The 27,353-nt window shown below is 53.7% G+C and overlaps 3 protein-coding genes and 1 long non-coding RNA gene across 12 annotated transcripts in view; 1 reads left to right on the top strand and 3 right to left on the bottom strand.

Moving 5' to 3' along the window:
- Nucleotides 1–762: 762 nt before the first annotated feature.
- On the bottom strand, nt 763–5,303 carry LOC113960765. Its single transcript, XR_003532091.1, has 3 exons — nt 5,138–5,303; nt 2,199–2,380; nt 763–1,192 (listed from the first exon to the last, which is right to left on the bottom strand). It is a non-coding gene; the product is annotated as an uncharacterized LOC113960765 (long non-coding RNA).
- Nucleotides 5,304–5,355: 52 nt separating this feature from the next.
- On the top strand, nt 5,356–27,334 carry LOC113960761 (P2X purinoceptor 6-like). 7 transcript variants are annotated; one of them, XR_003532090.1, is made up of 12 exons: nt 5,356–5,575; nt 5,694–5,838; nt 6,042–6,113; nt 8,224–8,299; nt 8,723–8,816; nt 9,089–9,169; nt 9,884–10,025; nt 10,209–10,318; nt 11,597–11,690; nt 13,008–13,127; nt 13,567–13,632; nt 14,326–14,358. XR_003532090.1 is itself a non-coding variant. In XM_027670514.1 (12 exons), the coding sequence occupies exons 1-12, from the start codon at nt 5,451–5,453 to the stop codon at nt 15,235–15,237; spliced, it is 1,185 nt and encodes a 394-aa protein (XP_027526315.1). In that variant the 5' UTR covers nt 5,356–5,450; the 3' UTR covers nt 15,238–15,532. The 7 variants fall into 7 exon arrangements, 5 of the variants coding, with proteins under 5 accessions (XP_027526315.1, XP_027526314.1, XP_027526316.1 ...); XM_027670514.1 differs by lacking the exon at nt 13,008–13,127 and adding an exon at nt 15,136–15,532 and having other exon boundaries at nt 14,326–14,403; XR_003532089.1 differs by having other exon boundaries at nt 13,008–13,632; nt 14,326–14,379.
- On the bottom strand, nt 15,639–18,554 carry LOC113960764 (transmembrane protein 17B-like). Its single transcript, XM_027670518.1, has 4 exons — nt 17,667–18,554; nt 17,273–17,376; nt 16,703–16,816; nt 15,639–16,291 (listed from the first exon to the last, which is right to left on the bottom strand). The coding sequence occupies exons 1-4, from the start codon at nt 17,782–17,784 to the stop codon at nt 16,016–16,018; spliced, it is 612 nt and encodes a 203-aa protein (XP_027526319.1). The 5' UTR covers nt 17,785–18,554; the 3' UTR covers nt 15,639–16,015.
- Nucleotides 19,568–27,353, bottom strand: part of AIFM3 (apoptosis inducing factor, mitochondria associated 3) — a 53,446-nt gene continuing 45,660 nt past the window's right edge. For 2 of the 3 annotated variants that reach the window (XM_027670509.1, XM_027670510.1), the window contains exons 19-21: nt 23,499–23,603; nt 22,292–22,312; nt 19,568–21,757 (exon numbers count right to left, since the gene is read on the bottom strand). In XM_027670509.1, the coding sequence (XP_027526310.1) occupies nt 21,718–21,757; nt 22,292–22,312; nt 23,499–23,603 (166 nt within the window). In that variant the 3' untranslated portion in view covers nt 19,568–21,717. The remainder of the gene's footprint in view (nt 21,758–22,291; nt 22,313–23,498; nt 23,604–27,353) is intronic. The other variant, XM_027670511.1, reaches the window with a different exon arrangement.

The following is a 27,353-nucleotide window of genomic DNA, read 5'->3' as shown; positions in this document are numbered from 1 at the left end:
CTGCAGGGATCATTGGGCTGTGGGAACCACAGGGATTTCTGGGCTGTGGGAGCTCTTATAGGGATCACTGGGCTATGGGACCTGCAGGGGTCCCTGGGCTCTTTAATGGGGAAGCACAGGAGAGCAGGAGTCACAGGGGAATAAGCAGTCACTGATGCATTTGCATAGCTGAGCCCTGTCTGTGCTGGATGGAGGAGGAGGGGAGCCCCGAGCACTAGAAGGGAGTGGTGGGCTGGCACTCAGGACAGAGCAGCTCTATGTCCTAATTAAACCACTTCCCAGCCTCACATTCCTAAACTATCCCTCCCCGCTCCCCCCCCCAGCTCTGAAAGCAGCACTGACGAGAGGCTCAGTGAGGCTGGCTGTAAGTAATCCTCTCATTATCCCTGCCATTCTCCCCTCCTCCTCCTCCTCCTGCAGACACAGCCTCAGGATGAGGTTAGCAGCACACTACCAGCAGCGGTGTATCTTGCTCCTACTGCCGGCCAGGGAATGGCAGAGCATTGAAAGATGGCACAGACCAAGATGGTCTTGTTTTCCCTTCATCCCTTCCACGATGCGCAGGTGCTCAAGCACACGAGTCCACAAATCATTCCAGGAGTTTTTGTGCTGTGTCTCAGCAGTCCCGGCAGCCAGGCTGCTCTGGGGCCACGGCTCTTCCCTGTGTCACCACACTTTCTAAGGAGCAGGAATGTGCGGGCCTGTCCCAGTGGCAGACTCAGTTCCAACAGCAGATGCATCCACTGCATTCACTTTGGGAGCAAAGAAGGAAAAGCCCATTTCCCCACATGTAACACACCGTGCAGACACAAAACTGCAGACACCGGTCTCAGTGATCTTAGAGGTCTTTTCCAACCTTACAGATTCTATAAAAGGAGAACAAATCTTCCCCATGTGCACAGGAGACATGGCATGAAGCAATGGACTGAAACTGTCATGAGGGAGATTTAGGCAAGAGATCAGAAACACTTCCTGAGGCAATGACAGCTTGGCCTGAGGTTAGGAAACATCAGTCGTCCTTCAGAGGGAAGGGGCTGCAGTGAGTAGTTCCTCTGGAGCCAGGATAGCTGATTTCTCATGATCCCACGCTTCCCTTGCTAGACTGGAAGCATTTTAGGGCAGCACTGTGGGTTTCAGTCCTTGCTGGGACAAGAGCCAAGGCACCTCTGGGCATGGCAGCATGCTTGATATCCTAAAGGACATGAAAGTCCTCAAGAAAAATGCTTGGAGAGCACAAAAAAACCCTTTTCTGTGTGTGGGGAGCAGCTGGAGCCACGCTGCAGGATCGCTGCCCAGCCCTGACTCCAAACACACTTGTTAGTAGCTTCTACAGCTAAAACTTTGTGATCACCTACGTAACTTACACCAGAGGAGTTTCATGTGGAATCAGGCAGTGAGCTTCCCTGGAGTAATAATGCTCATTTTCCAGAAACAGGCAGCTGGAGCAGTCCCAGAGCGCTGCAGCAAAACAAGCTGGCAAATCTCCTGAGAAGTGATGGGCAGCAAGGAGAGTCAAGGCCTCAAAAGGCCACTGAGCAAAGTGAGAGCTGCTGAAGAATTCAGGAGAAAATACCATTAATGGCAATCAATACGGATTTGTGTAACCTCTGTGCTTTAATGGAGAGAGGAGCCTGGAAAGAGGCAGCAGTGCTGCACCTTCAAGAGGAATCCAACTGCTACCTGGCAATTTACGTAAAGAAAATAAAAAGGAAAAATATGGCATTGACACTTGGACCAAAAAAAAAGGCTCAGTACTGGAACCACTGAGTCCCTCATGAACAGGGGACTCAAAAAATATTCTATTGAGTTATTGCAAGATTAGTTCCCAACTTATAGAGAACACAACTGAGTTTGAAGAAAGAGGAACCGGGATTCCAGCTGGGGAGATCACCAGTAAAATTGGGAGTAACTGGTGTAACAGAACTACAGTTCTTGGTGTAACTCTCCACGTTAATTCCTCACAACCTGTTGCAGCAGCTGCCAAAGCACATCAAATCCCTCCAACTTCACCCCCAAAACCTGCTCCAGCTGCCTGCTCCCACTTCTCCCGGCAGCCCTTATGGAGGGTAGATCCCACCTGTGCACAGAGCAGGCATGTGCTCCTTTTCCCCCAGCCACCCCCTAACCTCATCAAACCCACAGGAGAACTGGATGCTCAACATCCAGGGACATTGCCCTGTAAAACACTGCTGGCTTACCTGGTGTTTTTAGGTTTGTAAACGGTATGTTGATAGGTTTATTGAGCCTAAAACCACCCAGCTCTGACTTCAGTGACTAACGAATCCATGTGTGTCAAGGCAGAGCCAAGTGGATCTTCTCCTTGGTGTATTTTTTCATAGGATTTTAATTTGCATCTCTTCTTTGGGCAGCACAGGAAGGACTAGGAGCAAAGGACATAACAGAAACAATAAATGGTGAGCAAGTATTTTAAAACATAAGTACTTACACTGATTTAAATCAAGGCCTGTAAAGCTTCTATGTTCAACACATGCAGTTTTCATCTGGAGATCGAGGGGGTGTCAGGATGATTCTGACAGAGACAGCCCAGATTTACAGACCTTACAACACGCAAGAGACCTCTCCAAATGGTGTGGACAGACAGATGTGAGTCCAAGGGACAGGCTTGATTTATTGGATATGTAACTGTAAAATGATTTACACATTTATAGGACAGACTTCACTAGGTAAATCATAGCATTATTTTCAAATAAAGAAGATAAATCTTACAGAATCACAGAATCATTTAGGTTGGAAAGCACCTCTAAGATTGAGTCCAATCATTAATCCAGCACTGCCAACTCACCACTAACCACTAACCTCAGTAGCCCCTTTCAGCCTGAGAGGCTGGAAAAACTGTTTCTTATTTTAATGAGTAAAATTTTAATAGAATAAGAACTGTATATAGACTACAAAACAATTTCTGTATTCATTTATCAGTTAGAAATTAAATAATTCAAAACATTCATTATAGTAATTTTGACTCTAAAAAGGGAAAAACTAGAAACAGAGAAATGCAGTATGTCAACATACTGGATGATTTTTCTCTCTTAGTTCCAAGGTCTGTATGATCCTGGGTCATTGATGGCTCTTGGACAGGCACAGGCACAAGGCCAACAGCACATCATGGTATTCCCACTTGTTTAAACAGTGAGCTTCATGTGAGCTCTCAAGAGTTTAAAAACAGGAGTGAAAACAATTTCCACCTCCAAGCCTTTGGCCAAGGCAGCTGCCCTTGACTATGGAAATGGTTCCAGTTGATTTAAAGTTTCTTTAATCCAGTGTTTTCTGCTATTGCTGTTCCAAAAATTTTCCTGAAAAAAAAAATACATGAAACCAAACAGTTTAAGAGTTAAAAGTATTAAGTTTAAAAGGAAGATTGAGTTAGTTCAAGTATTTCTCTGCAACTGTCTCTATTACTCTAGGCAATTAGAACTACAACACATTATTTCTGTTTCTACCTCATTTACCACAAACCCAAAGCAGAAGCTGCCAGCGAATCATCTGTGTTCTCTGACCTCGGGTTGCCAACATAGCAAAGACTGAAAATCCAATCGCCATGACAAAGCTGGGGCTGCTGCTCCTGCATGCAGCTGTGGCAGCACAGCTCCTTCTCCAGCCGACATGAGCACCAGGTAGCTCCCACAGCCTCCCGCCAGCTGGTTCTGCTGGCAGAGCAGCCAGCTCTGCTCTCTTAAACCCCTCCCAGAGCCCCTGGAAATCAGAATAGGTTTCCTCAGCAAGTGTTCTGCAAGTTCCCAAAGGGGCAGGAAAGAAATGAGGGTTCAACCAGCACAGAAGAAAAGGAAACCATTGTCAGGCTTGAATACCAGACTTGGGAGAACTGTTGGACTGTGAAAGGAACAGGAGGTGAGGCGGACAGGAGTGGAGACAAGCAGCCACTGCAGCCTCCAAAGGTAAACATGAGGAAAAAAAGCAGAATGAAACTGGGAAGGATGCCAAGTGAACAGCTGATGGACAGAAGCGATGAGGATTAAGGTTGTTTTCTTTCTTGTAAGTCAGAGAAGCCCACTGAAGACATGGAGGATGTTCAAGGAGGAGGCTATAGCGGGTGAGATGCGTGAGGATTGAGGGTTGTAAGGGAGTGGATGGAGAGGAGATGTTGAATTTTGCATGAAAGACACAAACCAGGGAGAACATGGATCTGGCAGACAGCACGGGGTGTGGCATGGAAGAGTGTGCGCCCATCACAGACAGTGCTGGAAGTAGAGAGATTTGGAGCACAGCTGCAGGGTGAGACCAGGAGTAGGGAGATTTGTGAATCTTCCTCTTGGAGATACACATGCCTGGGGTTGCCCAAGGACAGCCATAGATGGAGAGGGTGAAGTCTGTGACAGGAAGGTGCAAAAAGGAGAGGAGCCTAAAGGTTGAAAGGTGAGGGATGAGCCATGACCTCCCCAGGCATGTTCTGCACAAGTGGAGAGTCCGGAGGAATGGATGGGGAGTTCAGCACAGCACAATCGAGCCTGGTGACACCAGTGCTGACAAAGGCCCAGGGAGCAGTAGCTGAGTTTCATCTCACCACACAGCAGTGCTATGAACACAAGGCTGTGGAATTAAATAACAGCTGCTTAAAGTCAGGAGCCAAAGGAAAACAGCACTAGCAGTAACAAGGTTGAGACCAACAAGAAAAGAAATAGTCAAAGTCACTAGCAAAGGGAGTCCCCAAACACAGGCTGACAAGGGTGTACATAAGTACAAGATTCCCCTTCAAAAATAATTTCAAGCTTTGCTAGGAAAGACAAGACTAGATACAGTTTAATTTATGTTGCTAAAGGATGAATTTATCTTCCCATTAAAATGATGAAAAATACTTCTGCTGTCACTATTCATGATGCAGAGGAAATGGAAAAGGTTGTGGCCCACTGTGCCCCACAATGTACCTCTCCGGGCATCACTTCTATGCGGCAGTCTGTGAGTACACCCAGAGAAAGTGCCCCTTTAGTTTACTTACAGATGCTCTGAATCCTGACCTTGACATTGAAACCTGTATTGCTCCCAGAATCCCACTCTCTGTCAGCAGGAATTCTAATTTCAAAAATATTTACAGTTAAACAGAAGCATGGCCATGACCTTGTGATTATAAAACACAACCCGGTCTAGCGGAAGCCGTCCCTACCTGCGGCAGGGGGTGCGGCTGGATGGGCTTTACGGTTCCTTCCACCCCAGACCGCTCAGTGACCGTGTGGCTGTGGCTGTGGCTCGGGCTCAGGGTGACGGAGGAGACCCGCCCAGCTCGCTGCGGCCCCGCTCCGCCCGCCGCCATCTCCGGCCGGGCCGCGCCGCTGCCACGGCAACGGGGGCGGGTCCGGGCCGCAGTGCCGGGGCTGTCCCCACCCTCCGAGCCCTCAGTGCCTCGCGGGTGTCCGCCAAGTCCGCACCCCGTGGCCTCTGTCCCCGCTCCGTGTCCACCTTTCCCCCTCCGTGCCGCCATGCCGGGCTCGCCCTGCGGGCTCCTGCTCGACTACAAGACGGCCAAGTTCTCGCTGACGCGGAATCGGCGGGTGGGGCTCCTGCACCGGCTGCTGCAGCTGAGCGCGCTGGGCTACCTGCTGGGGTAGGGATGCCCACCCTGCCCTCGGGGGGCGGCCTTGGGTTCCTGCTGGGGTAGGGACCCCCCCGCCCCTGCCCTCGGGGAGCGGCCGGGGGTCCCTCAGCGTCGGCCCCCCCCGCAGGTGGGTGCTGCTGCTGCGGAAGGGGTACCAGGAGCGCGACGCGGCCCCGCGGGTCGCCGTGGTCACCAAGGTGAAGGGGGCGGCTCCCGCCGGGGCCGCGGGCCGGCGGCTCTGGGACGCGGCGGATCTCACCTGGCCCCCGCAGGTACGGCCGGGCCCCGGGCGGGGGCAGGGGGGACACACAGGAGGTCAATCCCCTTGGCAAGGGAACGCCGCCGGTACCATTGGCCTCCCAAAGCCCAAACGTGGCCATTACTGCCTGTTCCTCCCGGTGACGGTGTCACAGGGTATCCCCTGGACCCACCCTGGTGTCACCCTCCCCACTGATGGTACCTTCTTGCTTCCCAGGGAGAAAATGTGCTTTTTCTGGTGACCAATTTCATTGCCACAGCCCAGCAGGCCCAGGGCACCTGTCCCGAGGTGAGTGTGCAGGGCTGCCCCAGCCCAGCCCCCGGGGGGTGGTGGATGGAGCCATCTGTCCCGCTCCTCGGTGGAAACCAGAGGAAGACCAGATAAAAGGGGAAAATGGATTTATATTCCCAACAAACCTGATTCCCCTCATTCTCACTGCTCCATAGCTCTTCCATGCTCATCTGCACTTGCTCTGTCATGCCTGCATGAGCCAAGGTGTGTATCCATGCTCTCTGGCCAGAACTGCTTGTGGTGACCAGGACAAGGGACACTTAGGGCCTCACCAGCTCTGGGCTCCTTGAGTGGTGGCACTGTATGACCATTCCAGGCTTTCTGCTGCCCTCGAACAAGGGGATGCTTTGACACAGAGTCCATGGATACCTGTGTTATGTTTCCTTGATAACTCCTTGCTGCAGGACTAATGTCCATCTTAGCATCCTGTTTTTAGGAGGAACAAAACACAAGGTCTAGGTGGTTTCCCAGCCAGCCAACACTTAGTGGTATATGTTCTCTGAGAGAAGTCTTCCCTTTAAGACTGGGGTCAGGCCGGTTCCCTCCACTGAGCTCTCCCAGGCTGGACCTGGCTTGGTAGATGGGAGCAAATGTCCTTTAAGCTGAGCCACTCCTGGCACCTTGTGCCTGAGCCAAGCACTGATTGTCCTAATGGTCCCTTCAGCTCCTGCTGTGGCCAGATGCTGTGGGAGAGGAGGAGCAACCCTGGTTTTGGGTCAGGGAAAATGGTACTAATGATCCATCTTTAAAATGCTGACAACTCCTGAAGTCCTGACAGGGAAGATGTGCTGTAGGGCATTTTAGGGCTCTCACAGGCAGCCACGGGCATCTCTCAGTGCTAGTTTTGCAGTGTGCAAGCCAAAGACACAGAGAGCAGAGGATTTCGTCCCATTCCAGTGCTGGGGTGTGTGTGGGTGCCTGTCCCAGCCTGCACCCCATGCTGATCTCCTCAGGTTCTGGCTTTGGGGCTGTAGGTGACATTCGTATTTGGAAAGCTTTGAAGATTTAGCAGTGACAGCTTTTGGCTTTGCAGGGAGTTAGCGCAGTCTGAATATTCTCTGACTGTTCTCGATGACCAAAGTATTCGGTGCTGGCAGATCAGTGTGTCTGGGGCCAGAAGCAGCACCAAACACAAGCCGAGCTGTTTTAGCAGCTGTACACGCAGTTACTCCTTGCATCTTTTTATCCCTCTATTTTCCAATGTTTGTTCTTTTTCAGACCACCTAGTTCCCTCCTTTCCATGCCTTCTCTTCCTTCCCTAAACAACCCATCCCCTAAAACACCTGTGCAATACCCAAATGTTCTCCTGCATCCCATAATGACTCCATACCCCTAGGCAGTGAGCCCCCACCCAGCCCAAAGCTGCTGCTCCTCTTGGCTCACCTTAGTGGATTTCACACCTAAACAAGAGGCTGAGGCTGTCCTGTGGCAGCCCTGGGAAGGCCTGGACAGACCTCCACTTCTTCTGACTCCATAACTGGGGATTCCCTGCCTGCGTTTGAGCCTCTGTGCCCCCTGGGTCTTGGGGAGGTGGGTTTCTAATGGGCTAGTGACTCCTGCCATGGCCTGGGGTAGCTGGAGAAGGTGTTAGTGGTATTCCCCCACCTGCCATCCTCTCTCTGTGTTTGAATAAGAGGTTTTTACTGCTCCTGGGAACCAGGTGGGTCCAGAGTGAGGGTGAAGCTTTCCCTATCTCTTGTAAAACTTGTGTTATGCTGGATTTAGGTCTACTAAGCTCTTCCCCAGGGGATTTGTTGTGGTGCTTTACAAGGTGCTTAATGGGCTCAGTCATTGAGGCCCTCTTGCTGGTTCCCAGTTCCAGCTGAAAGGTCTGAGTTAGCTCTGGAGGATTCCTCTGCCTCTGAGGAGCAGGAGACATGTGCTCCCAATAGCGTGGAGCCAGGCGGGAAGGATTGTCCCTCAGACATGCCTCTCTCCTCGTTTGCTGGAGGCTGTCCAGGGTCTGGGCATGGTGAATGGTCTTCTCTAACTGTTTGGGAAGTGCTTGGAGAAACAGGAGTAGAGGCACAGCAATGGGGGTGAGTGACAGCATGGCCTCAGGTGGCTGCACAGCACAATGACAGCACTTGTCTCTTGTCCCTCCCAGAGCCCCTCTGTCCTTGACGCGATGTGCACAGAAGATGCAGATTGTCCCATGGGAAACCCTGTGGTTCATGGCAATGGTACTGGGAGTTTTGCTTAATAAACATAAAATCCTAGAATGGTTTGGGTTGAAAGAGAACTTAAAGCTCATCCAGTCCCACTCCCCTGCCATGGCAGGGACACTAGCCCAGGTTGCTCCAAGCTCCATCCAACCTGGCCTTGAACACTTCCAGAGATGGGGCAGCCACAGCTGCTCTGGCCAGCCTGTGCCAGGGCCTCACCACCCTCACAGGGGAAAATATCCCATCTAACCCTGCCCTCTGGCAGTGGGAAGCCATTCCCCCTTGTCCTGTCATTCCAGACTGTTGTCCCAAGTCCCTCTCCAGCTCTCTTGGAGCCCCTTTAGGCACTGGAAGAGGCTCTAAGGTCTTCCTGGAGCCTTCTCTTCTCCAGGCTGATGAACCCCAACTCTCTCAGCCTATCTTACATTCTCTCATTTTTAGGGATAAAAACTGGGAAATGTGTGATGTTCAATGCCACCCATTCCACCTGTGAGATCTATGGCTGGTGTCCTGTGGAGAACAGTACCCTGCCCAGGTAATCACAGATAAGGGGATAGCAGGTATTGGGAGCTTTGATTTCTTCCCTCTGTCTAACCAGGAGCCTGACCCTGAGACTCGCCCAAGGGCAGCTGTGTTCAGGGAGACCTTTGACATCAGTCTCCCGGTCAGTTAAGGTCAGAGAACTTTACGCAAGAGCGTTTCTTGCAGCTGTCCATTGTGACCAAAATGTTGGGATTGCGGATGAGACTGTGGAGCTTGGGGAATGGGGCTGTGCAAGACTTGAGTTCATTGGTGGTTGTTTTCCAGGAAACCTCTTCTGGCTGAGGCGGAGAATTTCACTCTCTTTATAAAAAACACTGTCCACTTCACCAAATTTAACTTCTCCAAGTAAGTACGGTGCTTCCCAGCCAGCCTGAGCCCAGTCCAGCCTTAGCACTGAGCCTATCTGTCATGGGGCTGAGCACCTGAGGCTATGTGAAGCCATGTGCCACCCAGGACAGGTGGTGCTGGGCAGTTACAGGCAGGATGGATGTTCAGGTGAACACCCTATGTGTGCAGCTGTAAAAGCAATGGGATAGGGACACCTCAGACAGAGGGACTGGTCGTGCCCATGTAGAGCACTGCAGAAAGCTGGACTAGGCCATCCAGGGAGCGAGACTAATATTTTTGCCTTTTAGTCCTTTCAAAGTGGTTTCACAGAAGCCAGGTAAAGGGCTGCACTGGCCTCGCAGCCCCAGGCATGCTGACTGTGCTGCCTTACCCTGGCAGAAGATGCAGTGTGGGGCAGCTGAACTGTCCCTGCTGTCACCCCTGGAGCACTGAGTCGAGCTGGGTGGGAGCTGGGTGCTGGGGGAGAAAGAAGAAACACAGGGAGGTACAGGGGAAGGCTATGGCAGATGCTATAAAAGATGAATACTCTCTGTGATTCCTCTGGGATGGTTTTACTCCACCCTCTCTCCATCTGAGGCTTTAGGCAAGGCAATGACTTTTCCCCCACTGAGAGCACTGGGGGGCCCACTCCAGCAGGAGGGTCCCCTTTTCAGTCCCACAGACAGGCTCTATGACCTCCCACACTCTGTCCCCCCACCCCTGCTGTCTCAGGTGCAACACTTTACAAACCAGTGACCCCAGCTATTTCAAGAGCTGCACATATGATCCAGTCTTCAACCCCTCCTGTCCTGTGTTCCGTGTACGTAACATGGTGGAGGCAGCTGGAGAGCACTTCGGAGACCTCGCACTGCTGGTACTTGGTTTTTATAGAAGTATGGAAGATGACTCAAAATTCCCCAAGGATGTGAGCAAGAGGCAGAGGACAGGACTGACCCTGAAATGCTAAGGGAATGTATGATCTAGGAATGTCTGAACAGTAAAGAACTCAGCCAGTTTCTGATCCCATGCTTCTCCTGGAGTAAAATGTGTTTTGCAGGGGGGGAGCATTGGAGTTCTCATCAAGTGGGACTGTGACCTGGACCACCCTGCTGCCCAGTGCCAGCCACAGTATTTCTTCAGCCTGCAGGACACAAGGTACAATTTCAGGTGAGGATGCTGGGACAGTGGCCACATGGGGCTGTGGGATGAGCACACTGCAGTCATTTGAGATCTCAGTTCTGATGGGTGCTCTGAAAGGACCAGCAGGGGCACAGTTTGCAGATGTCATCTGCAAACTCACCTTCGCTCAGTTCACCAGTCTGGGTGGGAGTGTTGGTCTGCTGGAGGGCAGGAGGCTCTGCAGAGGGATCTGGAAAAGCTGGATCCATGGGGTGAGGCCAATGGTGTGAGGTTCAACAAGGCCAAGTACCGGGTCCTGCATTTGGGTAACAACAATGCCATGGAATGCTACAGGCTGGGGGCAGAGTGGCTGGAAAGCTGCAGGCAGAAAAGGACCTGGAGGTGAATGTGAGCCCAGGTGAGTAAGGCCAAGGACACCTGGACTGTACCAGCAATGGTGTGGCAACAGGACCAGGGCAGTGACTCTCCCCCTGTCAAGAAAGACATTGAGGGGCTGGAGCATGTCCAGAGGTGGGCAGGGAAGCTGTGGAAAGGTCTGGAGCACAAGTCTGATGAGGAGCGGCTGAGGGAGCTGAAGGGGCTCAGCCTGGAGAAAAGGAGGCTCAGGGGGGACATTCTCTCACTCTCTACAACTCTCTGATGGGAGGGTGGAGCCAGGTGAGGGTTGGGCTCTGCTCCCAAGTAACAACAGACGGGACGAGAGGAAACAGCCTCAAGTTGTACTAAAGGAGGTTTAGATTGGGTATTTGGGAAAATTTCTTCACAAAAAGGGCTGTCCAGCCCGGCAGAGGCTGCCCAGGGTGGTGGTGGATTCACCATCCCCGGAGGGATTTAAAGGCTGTGTAGTTGTGGCACTTGGGGATGTGGGTTAGTGGAGAACATGGTGGTGCTGGGTTAAGGGTTGGACTTGATGATCTTAGAGGGCTTTTCAACCTGAATGGTTCTGTGATTCCAAGACGATAGGAAATGGTAACTTGGGGTAGGGCCTGTTAGTACCAGGATGCTATGGCAGGTCTGCTGTGTTTGGAGTTGTGCATGGCATTACCTGCCTGAGGCAGGGTTCTCTGGCTGTCCACACCTGAACTGGGTGCACTGGGAGCTGTGTTTTCCCAGACTGGGTGCTGAGGGGATGCAGATGCCCCACTGCTGATGCCAGCCAGTGAGTTGTGGCAACACGTGTATCACCCAGGTCCCAACCTGGAGGACACCAGGTGTGCACAGGCACACGGTAGCCCCAGCAGTTCTTTGGCACTGGCAGCCCACTTCCCTCACTGCTTTCTGAGGTGTCTTTAATGTCTCCCACAGAACTGCCTCTTACTACTGGGGCTCCCAGCGGCAGCTCTACCGGAACCTGCTGAAGCTTTACGGCCTCCGCTTCGACATCTCCGTGCATGGCCAGGTACCGTGTCCTGCGCAGCCCCAGCAGCCCCCAGGGCTGATCCTCGCACCACTCCCTGCTGCTCTCCTGCAACCACCCCTGTGGCTTCCTGCTGCTGTTGCTTCTTCCCATCCTGGTGAGCTCTTCACCTCTTTCCAGAGTTTTCCAAGTAGAGTGGGAGAAAATGATCTCTTTCATTTAAAGAAAAACCTCTTGGTTATTCCCTGAGCAGGGAGGCTTCCCTCCCTGAGGGTCTGACACAGGGGCTGTGAAGTGTTATGTAGGCAAGGTGAGCTGGTCTGGGTCTATGGGCATCTCTGAGGGTCTTGAGGGGGAAGCACCCTGGCAAAGGACAACCTGAACTCTTCTGAACCTGGACAATTAATTCCCTTTTGTTTAATTGTACCCTCAGGGACAAAAGCTGTGGGCATGATCATGGCTAGACATGGCCCAGCCATGCGAGCTGAGAGCCCTGAAACCTCCAGTGTCCTGGGCTTCTCCCACAGCATGGGCAGTAGATGAGGGGAGGATTCTGCCCCTCTGCCCTGCTCAGGTGAGACTCCACCTGCAGAGCTGCTTCCAGCTATGTGACCCCTAACATAACAAAAACGTGGAGCTGCTGGAGCAAGTCTAGATGAGGCCACAGAGATGTTCTGGGGCTGGAGCCTCTCTGCTCTGGAGACAGGCTGGGAGAGCTGGGGGTGTTCACCTGGAGAAGAGAAGGCTCCAGGGAGACCTGAGAGCCCCTTCCAGTGCCTAAAGGGGCTCCAAGAGAGCTGGAGAGGGACTTTGGACAACAGCCTGGAGTGACAGGATAAGGAGGAATGGCTTCCCACTGCCAGAGGGCAGGGTTAGATGGGATATTGGGAAGGAATTCTTCCCTGTGAGGGTGGGGAGGCCCTGGCCCAGGTTGCCCAGAGAAGCTGTGGCTGCCCCACCCCTGCAAGTGTCCAGGGCCAGGCTGGACAGAGCTTGGAGCAACTCAGTCTAGTGAAAGGTGTCTGTGTCCATGGTAGAGGGGTGGAACAAGATGATCTTTAAGGCCCCTTCCAACCCAAACCATTCCATGATTCTGTGATCACTGACACTACTCTGTGCAGCATCACTGACACACGCAGTGCTCAGCTGTGCAAGAAGGAGTCTGTACTGAGAGCTCTTGGCACCCTGAGAGATGTCCACAGCTGGACTGTCATGCTCAGCAGCACCCTTTGCACCTGAAGAAGGTGAAGCACACATCATAGGACAGGATGCACCACTTCTGGGTAGTGAGGGCAGGTCCAGCAGCAGGAGAGAACAGCTGGGAGAGAGACTGTAACCCCAAAATCTCTCCCCCCACAGACCACCAGACTCATTTGAGCAGAGAGGGACACATCACATCAGGGCCGTGTTTGCTGGGATATGGTTCTATGGGTGGCAGCTGCAGCAAGAGGGAGGCTTCTGCCATGCCTGGGGGAGCAGGTGGGTCACAGTAACTTCTGCTGCCACCAGGTCACCAGCTGTCAGTTCCTTCTTTGGCAGCCAAAGGGGCTTGGAGTCAGTGCAACAGCAATTCCTAGACTTGGGCATGGAGAAATGTTCCTGGATCCCTCTTGCACACCCCAACTTTGTAGGAGGTGTGTCCAGGAGTGCAGGGGACACACCGAGGGCAGGGAAGCCCAGGGGACATGCACCAAAATAGACAACCCCATTGGTCACAAGGTCACATGGTTTTAAGGGATAAAAAGGGTGCCGAGTTTGAACTAAAGCCTCTTTGATTATCATCTGATGGGGGAGCAGACTCCATTTCTTTATCATATAAAGACTCCACGTTACACAACTTTAAGCACACTGCCCCACAGCCCACACCCCTCTCATCACTCTCTACTCGCTGTCTTCCCTCTCCACTATTTCTCACCAGGCTGGGAAGTTCAGCATCATTCCTACTGCCGTGAGCTTCGGCACAAGCATTGCCTTCTTTGGTGCTGTGAGTACTCCAGATATGCTCTTTTCCTTCAATCCATGGCTTAGGATTTGCCACTCATCAGTTGTTTCCCTGCCTGCCAGGGCACAAGGCTTCCTGGGTGCCGGTCAGCGTGAACGGGAGATGGTCTGGCAGGGTGTCAGCTCCCGTTTCCCTGTGACCATGAGCAGTAATGACAGCACTGGGATCCTGAGCACTGCCAGGGTCATGTCTCGCGGAGGCCGGGTGTTTGTGTGGGCCCTGGGAAGGAGCATCGCTGGGGTGCTGCTGGCAGGGCAGAGCAGCTCCTCTCTCTGCTTCTCCCCTGACTCTAAAGTGACCTGGTGTCCTGTCACCAGATGGGGCAGCTCCTCATAGAACCCTTATATGGCTCGTCCCTTCCAGCCTGAGGTCCCCCACATGCTCATCCCAGTCCATACACAGCTGTGAGGGCACTGGAAGAGCACTCCCTGTGTCCATCCATTGCAGCCCAGGTGATCCTGTCTGACCCTGACCCCCTGTGCAGCTCATGGGAGCCTGTTGGGTCAGAGGAGCCATTGGAGTTGGCAGGTGACCTGGCCGGAGGCAGGGCCGGCTCACTGCCCTCAGCACTGGCCCACAGCCAGCTGCGGGGCTCAGTGGGAGCCAGGGTGGAGGGCTGGACATTCCAGCGGGAAGTTTCCCTGCATACAGTCTTCAACATCTGTCTGTCTCCAGGCTACAGTGATCTGTGACCTGGTTCTGCTCTACCTGGATGCAAAGGCTGACCTGTATTGGAAGGAGAAGTTCGAGGAGGTAAGGGTGGGACCACATGGGAGAGAGAAGGTTGGAGTGAAGGTTTTTGGAGTGAATAATTTTATGATTTTCTGCCCCTTGGTTAAAACTCAGTTCACAAGATCTGGGAAGATCCTGGTGGAGCAGCTGTTAGTCTCCAGCTTTTGGGCTTGATGGCTGGTCTGAACTGGGAGAGGGATGCAGCTGGTACCAGGACTCAGGGAAAGCTGCATCACAACCTCAGTTCCTGTTGGACAACAAGGGGTCCCCATGGGGACCTTACCTGGAAATGTGACCCAGCTCCACGCTTATTCTTCTTCCAAAGGGAATCTGGCTGGACTCCATGCAGAGAGAGGGCAGCTCTTCAAAGCACATCCTGTGCTGCAGATCAGTGACAGGTTTTCATGCCTCACATGATTTCTGCTGTGGGAATTCACTTCCCTGGTGAATCAGTGAGTCACAGGGAGGCCCCCACAGAGCAGGAGAGCTGCCAGCCCTGCCTCAGTTCATCTCCAGCTTTGTCTGGCGAAGTCTTTGGAGCTTCTGAGGACCGAGATCCACCAGCTCCTGGTGAACTGCCCCAGGGCTGCACCATCCTGCTGGTGGAGAATGTTCCTCATGCCAGATCTCAAATCAGGAGCAGAGTGGGAGTCTTAGAGAGTGAATCTGTTCTCATGGGACCAAGGAGAGCAGTGCAGGTCCACCTGGGCCATCCCTGTGCCTGTTGTACTGTTACCCCTGTTCATTTTTCAGGCAAAACCCCCTAAAGGTAAGCCCGAGGCCTCAGCTTATGGACATCAGGAATGCTCCACCACAAGCACCCTTCCCTCCAGAGCCACCTCCAGGTACATGTGATGGGGGCATGGCTGCGGCCCAGGTGGAGGTGGGCCAGTCCTGGCCCAGGTGTGCACTGCTGGGGTTAGAGTCTGCCTTTCCTGGAGAAACATTGGCAGCGGCAGCAGTTCTTGGCTCTTGGAACACAAAGCCATCCCAGCTGCCACTCTGCACACTGATAACTGGTGCTGGAGCAGAGCTGTGCTGGGCAAAAGAGGCTTAAAGCACTTTATGTTTCTCCACATTCTGATGGCTGTGGGCTTTGATTTCCCATGAAAACCAGAGATGCAATGGAATAAAGCTGTTCCAAAAGTGGGAGGTGGCTCTGCTCTGTCTCAAGCCCTGCGAGTGGCTGTCAAGTTTTGGGATGCTGCTCTCGCACCTCGCAGCACCCTGCATGCTTCCAGCTGGGATGGCTTCATGTAAGCTGCCCAGATCCTCAGGAGATCCCTGGGAAGCTCAGAGAGGATTTAAGAGCCCAGTTTAAGGCTCCAGCCCTGAGCTGGTACTTCCTGGGGGGTGCCACTGCACCCCCAGTTCCTGCCTCCTGCCAGGGCTGATGCTCAGCAAGGACAGGCACAGCCCTGGGGCGAGCTGGAGTGTTTCAGAGGTGCTGACCCCTCACTCCCACCTGCCTCGGGCTGTATCAGCCTGGTGCAGGGCTGGGTTTGTCCGGGTCCATGCCCAGGGACTGCTCTGTGAACTCCACAAGGCTCAAAAACACAGTATCTGTGGGTTCAAGCACCATTTAATGCTCCCTACCGGGACTGACTGTGTGGTTTGGAGGGGTCCTGCAGCATCACCCCACCTCAGCTGCCTGCCCTCCTGTGCCCCCTGGCCGGCCCCTCCTGCCCTCCTGGAATTGCCGCAGGTAGAACTGTGCCGCCAGCTGCTTGGTCATGGTCTTCAGTGCCAGGAAGGCAGCCACGATCTCGGCGAGGAGGAAGGCCAGGAACAGGCTGTGCATGGGCATCTCCAGTGGCAAGTGAATGACCTGGCTGTCTGTCAGCAGGAAGAGCAGGAGGGGCAGCTGGATCAGGAAGGAGAGTAGCAGGAATCCAGCCAGCTCAGGCACCTGCAGGAGCAGAACCTGCTGAGATGGGATAAGGATGCAGTGGTGGGGTGGGGGGACCCTCTGTGACCCAGGAGCTCCCTGCATCACTGCCAGCCTTGGCACCCAGGTATCAGGGACGTCCCTGCCACGCAGAGCTGTGGTCAGATGTGGTGAGATGTTGTCAAACCCAGTGCTGGAGGGTTGCACCCACAGGAAGGATACAGCAGGAGGGCGAGTGGATCCCCTTTGTCTCCTGCCTTCAGGTCCTGCCTGCACCCATCATTCCCTCCTGGGACAACTCCAGGCAGAACTCCAGGAGAAAGGGGCAGTGATGGGCACTTGGGTTCCAAGTGAGGGGCCATCAAGCTCCCCCAGCTGGACCGACCCTCACTGAGTACAAGGGGTTTGTGTACCAGGGCAGGTGCTGTTTACCTTCTCCTGGAGATTGCCCAGGTAGCCCAGGTAGAGTCGGGAGCCCTCAGCCAGCGAGAGAATGAGGAAGGCTGTGACCAGCAGGAACTGGTAGTGCCAAGGCAGGAGGTGGTACTGTAACGGGGGCACAGCCTTGTCCCAGTCAGCTCCAGCCCCTGCACCCCAGTCCAGCTGTCCATGCCCAGTTTCCCATCCCCTGTGCAGCATTCCCTGCACTCAATTCCCAGATACCTGTGCCCTTCTCCCATCCCATTTGTCCTGTCCCCTGCACCCCATGCCCAGTGCCTGTGCCCTCCTCCCCATACCCAGTGCTCCATTCTCTGCCAGCTCCCACCATGCTGGTGCCCAGCTCTGCCCACTTTTCTCTCCCAGTTTAACCTTTCCTGCCTGGAAAGTTCATGATTTCCATTTCTGGCAGCCAGAGATGAGCCATCTTGTCTCATGGGGGTCAGGGCATTTTGGAGACCCATTAATTCTGAAGAGGCTCCCCTGTCCCCTGTTCACTCCCTACGACAAGGGAGGCTGGGCAGGAGCAGCTCCCCCCTCCCCATGTGCCCCATGGGACAGTACCTTCAGCTGCAGCATCATTCCCTCAGCCAGGCACCAGACGGGGAAGTAGTAGACGTTGAAGTAGAGCATCACTTGGAGGGGCAGGCTGGCCAGCACCTCGTGGGCTAGGCAGGATGGGCAGGGGTGGGCAGGCTGCCCAGCAGCCCTGGTGTCCCCCTATTCAGAGGGACCCCCACTTGCAGCTCGTGGAGTGGAGCAATAGCCCTTTTGTACCACAAACAGCTCTTTGCAGCAAATGTTCTTATTTTTGCTCCCCTCCTTGGTGGGGGAGATACAGAGACCCTTTGGGTGCTCCAGGCTCAGAGGCACCCAGGTGCTTTGGTGATGTGCTGAGCAGGCTCGTGGTGATAACCCCCTCCCCAAATCCCCCTCCGCAGAGCCCCACTGCCCATACCTGGCTGGTAGATGTGGGCAGTGCTGCTATCCTGTGTCTTATTTGTGATGAAGAGGGAGCCGCTGAACGCCACCAAGCCCCGGCGCAGGTTGGGGGGCAGCGGGGTGTGTGCAGCCATGGCTGACAGCTGAGCCCTGCTCGCCCCAGCCCGGCTCAGCCAGGATTAGCCAGGAGGGAATCAATGGGATGACAGGTCAGGCTAATGCGCGGGGCCACCCGGCCATTGGCTCGCCGGGAACAGGGCTACTGAGCTGGGAGGGGGATGTGGGGAAGAACTGCCACCTTGGAACATCAAGCCTACATGGCCATCACAGGGTGGAGTTGCAAAGGAGTCACAAGTCAAAAGCATCTCCCCTCCACAGCACCTTTAGGGGGTGAGCAGCAGGTTGTAACCATCACCATGAGGGGGACACAGTGGTAACCTAAGCAACTGCACCCTCTCCCAGCCAGGCTATATCAGCGTAATTACTGCTCAAAGCCCCCTGACAGAGGAGGATGCCACACAAAAGAATGATGCTCTTCACCTGTAATGCTTCTTCGAGGCCTCCAGGCTCATGGAGCATTTACCCATCCCCATGATCTCCCCTGCTAACAGGGGGTGCTAACAGGCTGCCCTTGTAGACCTCCACGCTGCTCAGTGTCCCAGGACTCCATCCAGGCTCAGGCAGTGGGAGATGGTATGTGAGGGGTTGGTTGAGCCAGAGGTGAATGGCAGGGAAAGGAGATGGCACTGCGGGGACTTCAAATTTAAAATAACAGAATCATTAAGGTCAGAAAAGCCCTCTAAGACCAAGTGCAACCAATTAACCCTGCACTGCCAGGTATCCCACTAAACCATGTCCCCAAGTCCAACATCTACACATTTTTTTAACACTTCCAGGGATGGAGGCTCCACCACTGCCCTGGGTAGCCTGTGAAAGGGCTGGACAACCCTTTCCATAAAGAAATTTTCCCTAATGTCCAACCTAAACATCCCCTGGTGCAACTTGAGGCTGTTTCCTCTCACCCGGCCAGCTGTTATTGGGGAGCAGAGCCTGACCACCATCTGGCTCCACCCTCCTTTCAGGGAGCTGGAGAGCGCAAGAAGGTCACCCGTGAGCCTCCTTTTCTCTGGGCTGAGCACCCCCAGCTCTCTCAGCCACTCCTCATCAGACTTGTGCTCCAGACCCTTCCACAGCTCTTCTGTGATCTGTGAAGATCACAGATCCTTCTCTGGACACGCTCTGTAAGTGTTAGTCCTACCCAACAGATGTGGTCTCATTTCATGATCTTCAGCCTCAAACCCACCCCATAAAGCGCATCAGAGAAGCTGCCTCAAATAGTGGGAGTGAATGCTGTAAATGGGGTCTTTGAGGGCCAGGCACTGGCAAGGGACACAAGAAACCAAAGAAAGAGAGGATTCTTCAGCTTGATAAAGCCAAAATGAAATTGCAGAGTTCCCTGCCATATGCTGCCAAAAACAAACCATCCGGGGCTGAAAGTGTAGTAGACCAATGCCTGACTGACTGAAGTCATCGGATCATAGAATCACAGACTCATTTGGGTTGGAAGGGACCTTAAAGATCATCTTGTTCCACTCCCTGCCATGGGCAGGGACACCTTCCACTAGCCCAGGTTGCTCCAAGCCCCGTCCAACCCAGCCTTGGACACTTCCAGGGATGGGGCAGCCACAGCTTCTCTGGGCAACCTGGGCCAGGGCCTCCCCACCCTCACAGGGAAGAATTCCTTCCCAATATCCCATCTAACCCTGCCCTCTGGCAGTGGGAAGCCATTCCTCCTTATCCTGTCACTCCAGGCTGTTGTCCCCAGTCCCTCTCCAGCTCTCTTGGAGCCCCTTTAGGCACTGGAAGGGACTCTAAGGTCTCCCTGGAGCCTTCTCTTCTCCAGGTGAACACCCCCAGCTCTCCCAGCCTGTCTCCAGAGCAGAGGGGCTCCAGCCCTCAGAGCATCTCTATGGCCTCCTCTAGACTTGCTCCAGCAGATCCATGTCCGTCCTCTGCTGAGGACCCCAGAGCTGGATGCAATACTCCAGGTGGGCTCTCACCTGAGTGGAGTAGAGGCAAAGCCCCAGGCGTGCTGTGCCCAACATATGTCCACCCAGGGGTCCTGCCAGCACACAGGGCAAGACATGGGCAGGGCAACAGGCACAGCCCAATATCTAAGGAGCAGGAGCTGCTGGAGAGCTCACATCTGCACAAGCAAGCAGGGTGAGCAACCAAGAAGATACCTCGGCAGTCTGGTGAAAGTAACTGTGATGGGGCAATGCAGCTGGGGGTCACTAACAAGCTCCCTGTGCCCCAGCTGGATTCTCATTCCTCATGGGAACGGGCAGTTTTGTAAGAAGAGATGGAAACTTTCTGTCCTGGTATGAGAGATTGCAAGATGTGCCTGGAGAGGTGGCAGAGAAGACAACCCAGCCTTGCCCAGCTCCAGGACAGGTTCACCACCGGGAAGCATTTGCCGAGGCATTTGACAAGGGGTCCCAGGTTCAACACCATCCCACACCACTGCAGAGTGGAAATGTCCATCTTTTGTGGATCCACCAGACACACAATGGTCCCTGTTCATTGCTGTGTGCTGGAGCCTGCACATCCTGCCTACCTCCCCCCGCCATCATTCCGCCTGGGAAAAGCCTTGCAGTGAAACCAGAGACACAAATCAGAGATGTGACAGACACTGGTGACATTTCTATCCAGCCAAGATCTGAAAGACTGGAAATAAATAACAGGTGAGATGGACACAGGTGGGAAGCCTCCAGAGAAGAGGTACTTGAATCCCCTGGTGAACCTGCAGAGTTGACCCAAGGTCTTGGAAGGAATCAGAAATTACCCAGATCCCAAGAATAGTATTGCTTTAATTCATAGGGGGCTAATCAAATTAAAAATATAAATCCTCTTGTTTTGGACTCAGGATAAAACACTGACTGCTGGGGAAGAAGTCGCCCCCAGGACAAAGCACTGGAAGCTCTCTGAGGGGATCCTCACCCTCCCACTCTGTTGGGTTGATAGACACAGGGCTGTGGCTGGCCAGGTCCACTCCCGAGCTGGAGACACAGCTCTTCTTCAGCAAGGGCAGGAAACAGGACAGCAGAGCACTTGCATGGTGGGCTGAGATGAGAAATGCAGCCTTGTCACTAGACGACAGGACAGACAAGTGACAGACGATGGACGGCTCCTCCGGCTACTTTTCCTCAAGTAATGCCTCAGCAGCAGCAGCACCACCAATCCCATGATGTCATTAAGGAGAGACATCCCAAGGCTGGCTGGAAGGGTGGCCACCAAGTCCAAGGCTGCAGCTGAGCTGCTTTCCCAGCTCTCCAGGGACTCCCGCTCCACACCCTGGGGATGGACCAAGAGCTGCAGGTGCTGGGATGGGACCAATGAGCTCCAGAGCTCTCAGCATGGGCAGGGACCCACCTCTGCTGGGGGAGCCTGGGCAGGACTCCAGCCTGGACCACACAATCACAGGCTGAACAGAGACCACCTGGTGTGACCCCACCTCCTGGCCCACCCAGATGCCCCCTAGAGTGGGTGAGCACAGGCAGAGCTGTGGCAAACCCTGCAGCCAAGCAAGGAGGGAGCAGATGTCAGGCTCTGTGGGGATGCACATCAGAACTGTGCTGGGAGCGAAGAGAATTTGGGAAGGAAGGAGCATCATGCATGAAAGCACGGGAGCACCCAAAGGCACTCATGCTGCTTACAGAGGTGAGGGACGTGCATGGGGCAGATCTGCCTGGAGACCCTCAGCCCAATGGCAGCATCTGGAGCCACGCGACACCAATGCCCATTGCCACGGCCAAACCCCACAGTCTCTGAGGGCTGCTTTTCTAGTCCCACGGGAATTGCAATAACAGAGCCCTAGCCCAGCAAGCACTGGGGCAGAGGTGCCATGGGAGGTCCTCCTGGGAAGGTCAGTGCACAGTGCCAGGCGTGGGTTGATCCAGGTCTCAAAGGGAAATGGCTGAGCCATGGGTTTCCCACCGGGTTGTGGAGCTGCTGTCCTGTCTCCCCACGGCGAGTGCAGCATCAGGACGGCACAGCCACCAGCAGTATTAGGAGCCTTTCCCTGTTAGCCAGGACATGTCTCCGGTTCTAAAAGAGGGAAAAACCAGATGGAGTGTTTCTCAGCATGTGCAAGCAAATGCTCTTGATGCTGTCTTGATGCTAGTCCAGACATTGGTCATTGGTGTCCATCCCCCCACCCTGCTGCACTGTGCCCTTCCTCTGCCCTCATTCACATGTCATTAAACTGTCCAAAAAGTTCATGCAGATCCTCAATTCCATGTAAAACAAAGCTAAAACATTTTTTTTTACTTAAACCCAGCCCTCCTGGCATTCAGCTGAAAATTCATGGAAAGCCACCAAACTCCCAGCCAAGCAGGGTCCCAACCAACAGGCAGCTGCCCAGTCCCAGCAGATCTATGCCTGATGTGGCTCCTGGCACCTCCAGCCCTACCACCCAGCACAGCAGCATCGCCCCCCTGTGAGGGGGATGCAAAACATGGATGCCCACAACGTAATCAGTGTTCCACATGGGAGTTCGGGATATGGCCCAATCAGGTGGCTGGCTGGCCCTCCTGCCAGCCCCTCACACCCAGCACACCCAGGACCCCAAATCGAACGTACTTGCCGTGACGGACAAACAGCCTAAAGTTGTGAAAGCAGTAGGAGACAGAGAGAGAAAAGACATTCAGGTTTAGGTGGTCTGGTTTCCTCCAGGCCCCCAAGCCTGCTTCCACCCGCCACTGGGATGCCCATGAGATACCACCTCCTTCCCAGCCAGCAACCATTTCCCGATGTACTGGGGATTACGGCACAAGAAATCCTTCCCTGTGAGGGTGGGGAGGCCCTGGCACAGGTTACCCAGAGAAGCTGTGGCTGCCCCTGGATCCCTGCAAGTGTTCAAGGCCAGGCTGGACAGGGCTTGGAGCAACCTGGTCTAGTGAAAGGTGTCCCTGCCCAAGGCAGGGGGTGGGATGGGATGGCCTTTAAGGTTCTTTCCAATCCAAACCATCCTGTGATTTTCTGAACCCTGTCTCCACTAGGTGGACGTGTGACATTCTCCCCATCCCAGCGGTGCCCAGGGAGTCGAAGCTGGTTCAGACCTGCCTGGGGGCTGGGAGTGCTCCTCTCCCTGAGCTTTTGAAAAGATCTGCTTTTATTCCACATGTGGAAACATCCCTGAAACAGGAACCCACATTCCCTCAGCAGCTTTGGTTCCTACTCTAAAATCTTCTTCCCAGCTGTTACCACCTCCCTGGCATTTGCCTTCCAGCACCCACCCTCAGCACGAAGGGCTATACTCTTTCCTCTGCAAGGTCTTAAAAACAAAGTGAATGAGAAAAATGCCCCCTGTCTATGAGCTCCAAGGAACTGGAGGCCGAGACACCACAGGCCAGCATCCTGGTACCACCAGCTCTCTGAGCTGGGTTGTGCATAGAGGGTTGCACACAGGCTTCACACTCAGCCCCTCTCTGTAGATGCCCTTGACTGACTGGATGCCCAGGGGCACCCCACTATCAGGCAGTGCTTCCTTGGTGATGTGCCAATGCCCAAAGGCAGTGAGTATCCCCCTCCCATGCAGTCCGTGCAAGGATTTGGGTCCTGGTGTTTAAGATAAACCCCACATGTGCAGGATGCCAGAGGAAGCTGGAGGAAGATGGGAGGCAGCACTGAGGGGGATGGAGTAAGCAGAACAGGAAGGGAGATGCAAGGATATACAAAGGGAGCAGCAGGAAGGAGCTGCGTTTGGGTGCTCGGCCCTCCTCTGCACCCCCTGGCTGTGATTTGCTGCTGCCCTGGCACTGCCAGTTCCCGCTACGTGTCTACTTACTCCACATCGCGCTTCCGGATGGTCCTGCCAGCAGCCAGGACCTCAGCCACCTTGGAGACGATCGGGTCATAGTTCATGCTGGCCACAGCCACCACCTCATCGCTCCTAGGGCCGGGCAGAGCAGAGCAGTTAGGGCACCCTGGATGGCCACAGCTCCATCACCCAAAATCCAGCATGCTGGAGAGAAGCGGGAAGCAAAGAGAAACACCCACTCCAGAGCCAGGCCTGATCCCAAGGCGTGAGCACCACAGGGACTGTGCTAGTGGCATGGGACAAAGGTCAGGAGACGGCTCAGAGCTGACACGGCAGGCTGGTCCCAGTGGTCCCACCAATGCTCATGTGCTGGCATGGTGAGCATCGTGAGGGTGCCTGAGGGACAGAGGCAGCTCTGGCATCCTGGCATCTGTGGGAAAACACCACCAAAGTTGAATCTGATGGTGATAAAAACCTGGACACCAGCAAGGATGTCCAGTGGTTGCTGCGATCCCTGTGCTGCTGCCTTCTGCCAAGGGAGTGGAGAAGCAGGTGGTCAGGATTTCCCTGTGGGACACTTGGTTAGAATGCTCCACATCCTCTTCCTGATCCCCACCTCCAAGAGGGCAGAGTGCCCACCTCTGAGCCGCTCCATAGGCACCAGGACAGAGGTGTCCAACACCAGGGTCCCACAGCCCCAGTGATGAAGCCCCCATGTACAGAGATGTCCAGGCCAACTGGCTGTTCCCCACCAGGCTCGCAACACAACCCCAAAGGTTGAGTTGGAAACCAATGAAGTGGAAGGAAGAGAATGTAAAAATGCTGGAAGAGCTTTAGCTAAAGGTCACAGGCAAATGAGAAGGGTTCTTCTACTTTGAGGTTTGCTGAGGTCAGCCCAAGCATAAACCTTCAAAGACTGGCCCATGAGACGATTTATGAAGAGATAACTGAATGGACAAACAACGTGAGATCAGGGAAGGTGTGTTGTAAGATATTAAACTCTGGAGATATTGTTGAGTAAACTGAAGCATAGAAGCACCCATCTAACCAATATCTGCTCTTCAATCTGCTGCCAAAGAGCTCTGTGATTAACAGAGCAAAGGACAGCCAGGGTGGGGGGACGTGTGCCTAATTCCCAAGAAGAGGAGAGCAAAAGCCATGTTTCAGAGGACACTTCATCCCTGTGCAGCCTTGGGAGTTAAAGCCATCTCTCACAGCTGTCCACAAAACCATGGGGCAGTTCCATCACAGACTGTTTCACAAGGCTCCTATTCCTAAATAAGTTCACTGCAAATAAAGGAGAGCAAGTTTCCTGAGCATAGCCAGCTCCCACCTAGGAAACACAAAGTGGTTGGAGAGACCTATCCATCAAAACCAGGGGAAGATGTGCTGTTCCAAGGCCATGAATAACTAAGGTATATAAGGGAACTGAAAGGAGGACATATTCCACCAGTAGCCCACCAGCTCAGCCTCAAGCCCAGACAGTGCCCAACACAACCAGCCAGGAAGGTGGACACAGCCCAAACATTTTTATCAGCAAGACATGGGGCAGCTGCTCCATTTACAAAATAACCCATGGGATCCTGGTGAACTGGAGCATTCCACATCAGCAGTGGCTTTTGAACACTTTGTCAGACAGATGGGGAGCCTGTAGGAATCCCTCTTTTTCAAAAGGCCTTCAGAGGCAACAAGACTTCCCTTCCTGAACCTGGGATTTGGAGCAATCAGAAGTCTTGGTGTGAAAGCTGAGGGAAAAGGGAGCACAGTGGATGTGTCTACATGGTCTTCCCTTCTTTTGCAGGCTTCAACACAACAGAAGTGGGGAACCATGAAGAAGACAGCCACAACAATTCCCTGGTCTCCGAGGTGTTAGGGGTGGGATGACATCAGTCTGTTCTGGCTGAAGTGCTGCAGTGAAGGCAGTGTCCCATGGGGACATCTGCAGAGCACTGTCCTGTACAGGGACTTTCACTGACCTCTACACAGCTCTGACCAGTGAGAGATGGACAGCTTTCCTCTTCAAACTCTGGGGCAAAAAGAGCCTTATTGTGAAAGCAAATGCTGAGGACAGGCTGCAGGAGTGGGAACCACCAGTAGTTTCTGCAACAGCCAAGGAGGACCAGGAGAAGAGTCCAAACCATGGGGTGGGCACAGCAGAAGGAAGCAGAAGGAAATAGTAGGTTTGAGACTGTCCTCAGTCAAAAAGCATTAGCGCCAACCAGAAGAACCATCACCAAATAAGAAAGAGGAAAAAATGCTCCAGTGGCCCCTCACGGAAGCACAAACAGGGACATTTGTGATGACAGCTGAGCAAAGCTGCAGGGGACACGTTGGCCGACCCCCGCCAGACGGTGCTCCCCAGTACCTCCGGCTCTCAGCGTGGAATGCCATCCTGGTACCCAAAAGACATCTCTGGGAGCCCCTCCTGGGTAGCAGAACAACACAGTGTTCAGTGGCAGACCCCCACTGCTGACCACTGGGCCCAGCTGCCCTGTGTGCCTGGGCAGACCTAGGCAGTCCCTGCCCCCCGCAGCCACCACAGCACACAGAGGGGCACAGAGCAGGGATTCCACACCTTGCTCAAGGTGTTCCCTTTGAACAGGCCCCTCAGATGTCGAACTAAAGCAACCTGACCTTTCCTTCCTCATTAGGGTGGGGATAAAGAGCTAAATGCTCTGGTATGGAAAGGCTGCAGGAGGGGAACGTCCCCACAACAGCCCTCCCCAGCACAGGTGGTGCCTTGGCACAAACACGCTCCTTTATGGAATTTTGGCCAAGGTGCCAGCAAGCTCCAGGCTGTGTCCAAGGTGCCAAGGGCCCCGGGTGCCAGCTAGAGCCCCATCCCCTGCAGCAGGTGTTTACCTGACGTGTTCAGGCACCAGGAGGAGGAGGGTGAGAATCGGGGATCCATGGAGTGATACACTGAGCCCTGTGCCTCTCCAAGCCTCAGGGACACATCCAACTGCCAGGCTCCATTCTGGAGCAATGTGGCACCCTCAGGGAGGGAAGGCATGAGAGCCATTGGGGAGGGAACAGAGGGGCAGTGAGATGATCCCTGCAGAGCCACAGCTGGCTCCTGTCCCAGGCTCCCTCTTGATCCCTGCCTGGGTGCTGCTGCCAAGTAGTCTGATGGCTGAGCTGGGCAGCCCTTTGCTTCCCTGATTTCCCTCTCCCCATCCTTAATATCAGAAAGCACTTGGAAAAACCCCTTTTGCTCTGGTCATGAGGAGGTTCTATGGCCACTGTTTTCAGATTTGGATGGGACAAAGGCAAGAGAAGAATAAACAGCAGCAAATATTTTGGGGATAAATTCATGGTGCACCCAGTCTAAACATCCAACACGGCTCCAGAACAGATGAGACAACACATCCCAGGTATCAACACATCTCAGGAATGCATTCCCAGGTAGGGTCCCAGCCAAGGGGAGAGGTGGGTTTCACTACAAGCGTAACAAAGTTCGTGATCCGTTGCAAATGTTCACAGCTTGTTATAGACAGAAAAGGTTTTTGAGCTCAGTCTGTCAAACCAGAATCAGAATTGGTGATGCCTGAGCGCCCAGTCCAGCCCTGGTCACAAACCATTAACACGGTGATGAGATGGGAAGGAAATCTTTGATAGGAATTGCCACTAAAAGCCATCATTTGCTCCCCAGATTATGGGAACAGACAAAGGGCTTACATCTGGCAGAGATGCCAGGTCCAAAGACCAATTTAACTTGTTCTACAATCAGCACATCGTTTCTCCAGGGCCTTTTATTAGTGTCCCACAAGCTCAGTGTCCAGAGATGAACAAAACCAACTGACAGAAGCTCTGGTAAAACTATTTTCCAGTCTAGCAGAGCAATCTCAGATGAATGCCTGTGTAGAAAGATGGAAAAGAGAA

The sequence above is a fragment of the Neopelma chrysocephalum genome, unplaced genomic scaffold, assembly GCF_003984885.1.
Source record: "Neopelma chrysocephalum unplaced genomic scaffold, ASM398488v2 Primary Assembly neopelma1_96873, whole genome shotgun sequence".
Classification (NCBI taxonomy): domain Eukaryota; kingdom Metazoa; phylum Chordata; class Aves; order Passeriformes; family Pipridae; genus Neopelma; species Neopelma chrysocephalum.
The sequence above is the reverse complement of the archived record's forward strand: the minus strand, read 5'-3'. Positions and strand labels throughout refer to the sequence as shown.